At 42.5% G+C, this 7,159-nt stretch overlaps 1 protein-coding gene across 1 annotated transcript in view; it reads left to right on the top strand.

Moving 5' to 3' along the window:
• The window catches only part of SEMA3C (semaphorin 3C), a 251,274-nt gene that overhangs the window by 222,776 nt on the left and 21,339 nt on the right, over window positions 1-7,159 (top strand). Inside the window, exons 13-15 of the mRNA XM_019509496.1 lie at window positions 1,686-1,774; window positions 5,098-5,139; window positions 6,030-6,187. Of these exons, the coding sequence (XP_019365041.1) occupies window positions 1,686-1,774; window positions 5,098-5,139; window positions 6,030-6,187 (289 nt within the window). The remainder of the gene's footprint in view (window positions 1-1,685; window positions 1,775-5,097; window positions 5,140-6,029; window positions 6,188-7,159) is intronic.

Genomic DNA, 7,159 nt, shown 5'->3' with positions numbered 1-7,159 from the left:
GGTCCGGGGGGCTGGCAGGGGTCCCCCCATGCTCCCCTCCCCAGCCACCGCTCCTGTGCCCCTAGTACTTACCATTTGAGAATCAGCTGCAGCTCCCTGCTGCAGCCACTGGGGACTGCCCGCATCAGCAAAGCTCTTTGAATCTTTTCTGAAGATTTGGAGAGCTTTGAATCTATTTGAACTTTTAAATTGGTCCCCTGATTCGACTCGGATTCAGAGATTCGGCCACCAAATGAGGCCAAATCTCCGAATTGAATCACCACCCGAAGCTTCACACAGCCCTATTAGTGAACGTGTAGATGCATCCACTGTGTTGCACTATACTTTCTCTTCTATGCTTCCCATTACACAGGAACTTCCATCCCTGAACTAATCTTTAAAGTACCCAAAATATTAAGCAGTTGGCTTCAAAAGTAACTGATCTGAATTCCTCATCCTCCATTTAGACCTTCACTGAACAAGTAGGGAAAAGCTAGATTCTTTCATGAGCCTTAAGGTATCACATGGCCTTGTCATGTCATGTCACGTGATGGATAGTTGATACAGAGTCAATAGAGTCTGTATAAATGAAGGCTGAAAAATATTGGAGGAAAATACTACCTAATTATATATCTGCTGTGATTTTTTAATAAGAAAGTTATTACTAGTAGGCCTGTGCAAGTAGGCAGCTATTTGAACTGGCTTTGGATACAGCCACATCAGATGCCAGCAATCTGATCTGGAGCTCCAGACCAGGTTTCCGCTTCGATCCGGCCAAAATGGCTGTGAATCTTCGGAGCCGCCTCAGAGATCTGGCCATAGGGTATAATGGGGAATCAATGGAATATATATAACTTTATTGTTTTTTGTCTGATTTGGATGAAACTTGCAGGGGTTGTAGCCCCTTCTAAGAGTGTGAAGCTTGCCAAGTTTCAAGAAGATCGGTGCAGGAGTTTGGGAGGAACTGTACCCCAAATTCTTGGAAGCAAAACTAATGTCACGCGTACGTGTTACACCACAGGGGGGTGAACACTGCAGGGGGGTGAACACAAAACTCATGCCATGGGTGACCCTGTGTGTGTTAAGGCGCAGGAGGGTGGAAGCTGCAGGGATGGTAGCCCCTGTAGCAGCCATGACACCTGCCAGCTGTCAAGGAGATAGGTGCAAGGGTTCTGGGGCCCTGTACCCCTAGCTGCTGACAGACAAAACTCATGACAAGGGTGCTTGTGCAACAGACTGTGTCTGTCTTGGGGCAGTTGATTGTCTGTATTGATTATTTCCTCTCCTTAGTCTGTCTCTGGTTTTTTAGGTGTTTATTGTTGCTAATTAACTGGTTACACTAGCTAGCAACTGTATATTGAATTAGTCCCTGAGTGAATCATGATTGGTTGGTAACTGGTAACACAGTAGCTTAGCAGCCAGGTCTGCAGTAGCGACCGAAGCTTCTCCAGATCTGAAGCAGGGTCTGAAGCCTTGCACAGCTTTAATTACTAGATGTTATTTAAAATCATACACATAAGTTACTGGACTCCTTATAGGAACAACAGGATAAAATTCTATACCGTGTGTTATACAGGCCATACTAGATCTGGCCTTATATACTATGGATCTATGAAAATCATTTGAACTTTCTGTCCAATGCGGTTTTCTTCTTTAATATTTGTCTTAGATGCTAAGAATTCATCTGTTCTTTTGCTCTCTTTCAGACCAGGGCACTGTGCAGAAAGTTGTCGTCCTTCCCACCAACTTCTCAGCAAGTGGAGAACTAATTTTAGAAGAACTGGAAGTTTTTCAGGTTAGAATCTCTTGCTTTCGACTCTTCCACCATATATGTTCACACAAATACCTTGATTTAAAGACCTTGGCAAGGGGGCTAGCACTTGATAAATGATCAAATGCATTTGAGCATGATGCCCTCTAAGCAAAGGGTAGGTGATGTGTTATGTACTATGGGCCATAGTAGACTTAAATCTTCTTTCAGTTGCATTTAAATCACATTTTTGTTGTCATCCTTGCTCAAAGGATTTAAATAATCACATTTTAAGAGGTCAGTTATCATGACTGCCAGGTGTAGGCTTTTATCATATTGAAACTGCTCCAATCCCTATTCTAAGCCCTGTTTGAAGCTGGAATCTGAGATTTTTTATTTCTTTGATTTTTTGATAAGCTTTCTGATTTCTGACTACAGATTGAAGCAAATTGGGATTTTTTTATACTTACATCCAGTTTCTCAATGCCAGATGACACAGGAGTTAGAGAGCTTCACACTTAAATCACCCTAAGGTGACATGAAGTATAAAAAATACATTTTTCCTGAATTGTTTAAATAATTATTCAGGCACTGTCAAGCACACTTAGCACATAGCTGCACATTAGTACTTCAAAGAATTGTTCACCCTGCTGTTAAAAAGGTCCTTTAAATTCTCTGAGTAGACTGCTATTTATTGTATAGATTCAAGGCAATTACTGATACTGAGCTGCAATCCTGAATAGGGACCAGTGCTTAGATATATCATTGCAAAGGAAGCTCAGCCTGCAGCACAAAGAGGTCCTCCAGCCTGCTGTCTTTGGGGGTGGCAGAATGGCAGCTGTGACATTAGGAAGGCCCTGGGCCATCTTTTCAGCCTCTTCTTTCGGGGCACAGAAAGAGCAGGCACTATGCTGCTCTGTGTTTGGACAACTGCTGTGATAGTTCCTTGAGCAAGCAATGCAAGGAGTGTTGCCTCTGTTATCCCCCACTGATGCTGTTCTATTATCCCCTGCAATATGTCCCAACCATCGTGTGCAGTCCTCCCATGCACCAGGCTGTGTTCCTTGTGAGCATGCATGTTCCTCTTAAGTTTGAGTGAATACTGAGGCTATATATATATATACACACACACACAAGAGTACATTAAACCTTTCACTGGAAGTATTCTTTGAAGAAGGGACAACTGGTATGGATAGGAAGCTCTCATGGGTAGTATTTGTCAAAAATATTAACTCTTAGTCCCTTGCATAGTGTTCTAATGACACAGAATTCTAGTTTGAGCCCTTAAGGTCTTTACCTCTGCAACAAGGGTTGAGTTGGGGCTCACCCTGATGACCCTCAAACTTAGAGAGAAGGATACACAGACTTACTAATAGTAAAGATTTAAAATGAATCCTACAGGGTGCCTCTACATGTGTTATTGCTGCAATATAGGCTCACTGGGCAGTAAGATACTGCATGTTAAAATATGGCTCAGTAGGCTTTCCCCAGGAGCACATCTACAGGTGCACCTTGTAGGGAGTGAATCTGACCACAGCCAGGGGAGCTCCAGGTTCCTCTATGTTGGGAGCCCAGGGGCTGGTCCCAATGCACATGGGGCCAGGGGAGCTATGCTATCTACAGCAGCAGCTGTCTCCTGGCCCTGTGCACATTGGGAGGGGTCCTGATATGCATGGGACTGGGAGACAGCTGCCACTGCAGCCAGCAGAGCTCTCCTGGCCCCATGCATATTGGGACACAGCTGCCAGGGAGCCAGGTGCCCAGTGGATTTCCCTGCCAAGCAGATGGCTCCGGCTGGGAGCTGTCCCACTCTGGTGCAGCAGCCAGTGGGGCAGGGATTTTTTACACAGCAGGGGGCTAGCTGGAAGCTGTCCTGCTTGTGGGGCAACTGTTGGTGAGCCCATGGCTGGGCTAGAACAGCTCCCAGCCAGCTCCTTGCTGGGCAGAAAACCCTTGCCTGAGGCTTGTAGCAGCTGCCACACAAGCAGGACAGCTGATGGGGAGCCCCCAGCTGATCAGGGAAGCAGAGAGCTCCCCAGTTGTGGTGCTGCATGGCTCCTAGCTCCTGTGGGAAACCAGGAGCCACACAGTGCCAAGCCAAGGGTGTAGAGAGTGATCCCATCCCAGTGCTGATTAGCTCCTAGCTACTGAGGGGAGCCAGAAGCTGAGCAGTTCCAGGACCGGGCACAGAGAACTCCCCCATCCCCTGTCGCTCTAAGGTGCTGTGGCTGACTAGGAGCAAATTCGCTCCTGGTCAGTGTCCTCATGAGCAGTACTGCACAGTAACTAATGCACAGTTAATTGCATGCAAAAAAACATGCACTAGTCTAATTTACTGCTTAGTAGCTTCTGCACACAGTTACATGGTGATGCTTTCCTGTGCAGTAGACTAGTCTACTGTGCAGTAAAGCATCTTGGGCAGATGTGCCCACAGTATGAAATCTGAACGGCAAAGCAGCATTTCAGCTCCTGAGCACCTCAGTCCCAAAGTGCTCCAATCCCTGTTCTACGCTCTGTCAAAGCTCTGCCAAATTGTAACCAAATTGTATCCCCTTTGCTATTCCAGTCTGATAGTATACTGTAACAGCATTTTTCTTATGATTGCTGTAGAAAATGGTCAATCTCCAAAGTTATGATGGCCAGTATTATTGTTATCACTGATACAATACATTTGGATAAGAATAATGGATTGTTTCATTAATGTAAGGCAATGGGTACAGTAACTCCTATGGGTATTTTTTCACATTCAGTCAGACTCAGATAAAAGACTAAAAATGTCCTACCATGACTTGAGGTATCATCTGAGTAAAAACCAAAAAAAAAAAATAAAAAAATATGTACCACAACACTTCATTTTTAATGCTGAAGTTTCTTCTTGATAATCTACAAACCATGTGTTGGACAGTAACCAAAGTCTATTCACTGTAGACACAGTGTAGAAGCAATATGACATGTTCTTCTCCTGATCATGCGCTAATTACATATGAGCTATAGAGTGATTTCTGCAGGCTATCATCTTCAAAGAATGTGAGAATGATGGTTTGAAAGTGCATACTGGTTGTCAGTAGTAGCGAGACAGCTCTTAAATGCAAGTCAGCTACAAGTGTGCAAGAATTTGTTAGTATATATACTGAAATATGATAGAGTCAAGTCTACAAGTTCATGTAGCCAATATACTTACTGAGTCAAACCCTGGATATCTATCATATATGTTGACCTGTGGCAAAAAAAAAATTAAGTGAGAATGATATCTTTCCGGGGGGAAACCCTGTTTATTTAGAAAGGGCTGAACTTAGAAAGTCAGAGCGCTGTGACTATATGAATCAAAAGGAGGGCATACAAATGAGATCTGGAATTTTGTCTTTCAGAATAATGCTCCCATAACGACAATGAAGATTTCTTCTAAAAAGGTAAAGAAAACTAGAACACTCACTTAACACTTAACTGAAGACAGGATTAAGGACAAAATGTAAAATAGGAACAGCAGACTCTCCAACTGGTAGAATATGTGGTAGCTCCACTGAATTTCATTACATTAGGACAGAAGTGCTTTTTTGCTGTTTATTATTTTCATTAGCATTAGGTACTATTTATCAAATTAAACTTAGTGAAATTGGACAGCTTCACAACAGAGATGAGATGAGGCCAAAAACAATTATTGAATCCAGATCAGGGTTTAATTTCAGGGTTCATTTCAGCTATAGATAATATTCTTGATCTCTATTCTGGGTGTAATCTGTCATTTTCGTGTGGATTCTAAGACTCTTTCATTATTGCTTCATATGTGGGATCATGGACTTCATTGATCCCATTGGCTTAGCATATGGTACTGTTCAAGGATAGTAAAGGTATGAAAATTTTGCCCCGATTACTGTAATAGAATCCGCAGTTTTGTGCTTCTGGAAAGTCTGCACTAGAGAAATCCAAGTAAAAGATTTGCACTTTATTTTTTTAACAAACTATATGCAGAGAAATTCCTTAGTTCAAAGGCTTTTAAATCTGAAATGTTAGCTCAGTTTGGTTTCCCCAGAATGGAACAATGAGCCTCAATGTTCAAAGGAGCATTAGTATTCTCCATAGTGTACTTAGTGTTTTCCAGCAGGAAGGTGGTAATATTATAGGTATATTAACCTGAGAGATTTCTATTTATTTTGGCTTTGCAGCCATCAGTGCTTCCCTTCTTGGTACTGTGTTAATTCCAAAATGAATTGAAGGGCTTTGGGGTCTTTTAGCTGAGTTCTGGTCAAAACTCCTCCTCTAAACTCCTTACTGAAATAAATCTTTCCATTTCCTTCTACAGCAACAGCTATACGTGAGCTCAGATGAAGGGGTCACCCAGGTATCCTTGCATCGCTGCCATGTCTATGGAACAGCCTGTGCTGACTGCTGCCTGGCCAGAGATCCTTACTGTGCCTGGGATGGCAATTCCTGCTCCAGGTTCTACCCAACGGGGAAAAGGTGAGAAAAGATTAAATAATCTGATGAGATTTGCAAAGAGAGCACAGGGTTTTGCTCTTGTTATTCCATCAAGGGCTATGTAATGTGATAGCAGAAGGGGATGCTTTTCAGTGCTAGCTTCTTTAAAAATAATTTCTAAGTACCTGTTGTACTTGGCATTGTATATAGCCTCAAAGCATCTGCTAAAGCAATCACATTTTTTAAATATTTAAACCTATGTATTATTAAATAAAGTTATTGTTATGGTTTTAACAAAGTCCTAAATCTTTTTCTCATGTCAACTATTCACAACAAAGTTAATGGATTAGGATAAACCTGCTATAAGGAAAAAAAGTTGATACCTAGCATACCAAATGCTGCGCTTGTTTAAATATGGTTGTTTGCTGTAGCCATAGCAGTATCCACTTTGCCCAGTAAGTATCTGAGAGCAGATCTGAGAGATTAAACCATTTATCGTTTTCTTCCTTGTTGTTCCTAACTGAACAGGACCATTTTTAGGGAAACAGAACAGTTAAGGCCAAGCTGATTATCACATAATACCTGCTAACTTTGGATTTTCAGGGTGGAGTTTATTAAAGAAGATGTGGCAGGCAATTTCCCCCTAGTTTATAGCAGAGGTAATAGCACAGCCCCTAACGGTTATACAAAAAAGCAGCCTTTTTTTTTTACTTCTCAGTGAAATAGTTAATAGCTGCGGGCTTCAGTGTGGTCTCACATGACTAGGATTTCACAACTTGCACAAATAAGTCTAAAGAATAGCTAACAAAAATGAGTGGAGTGTTATCGCAGGCACATTAAACCTTTTGTTCACAAGCTAGGTGTTAGCCTAGCGTGTGCTGGGTAATACAGCACATGTTCCTCTATACAATCTCCCTGCATCACAGCTGAAAGGAAGAGACTCAGGATCATGCATGCAATACTTCCCCCTGTGCCTGTACACAAGGAACCAAGAGAGACCAGTGGATGGAGCCT

The sequence above is a fragment of the Gavialis gangeticus genome, unplaced genomic scaffold (genome assembly GCF_001723915.1).
Source record: "Gavialis gangeticus isolate Ggan-Ray unplaced genomic scaffold, GavGan_comp1, whole genome shotgun sequence".
Classification (NCBI taxonomy): Eukaryota; Metazoa; Chordata; order Crocodylia; family Gavialidae; genus Gavialis; species Gavialis gangeticus.
The sequence above is the reverse complement of the archived record's forward strand: the minus strand, read 5'-3'. Positions and strand labels throughout refer to the sequence as shown.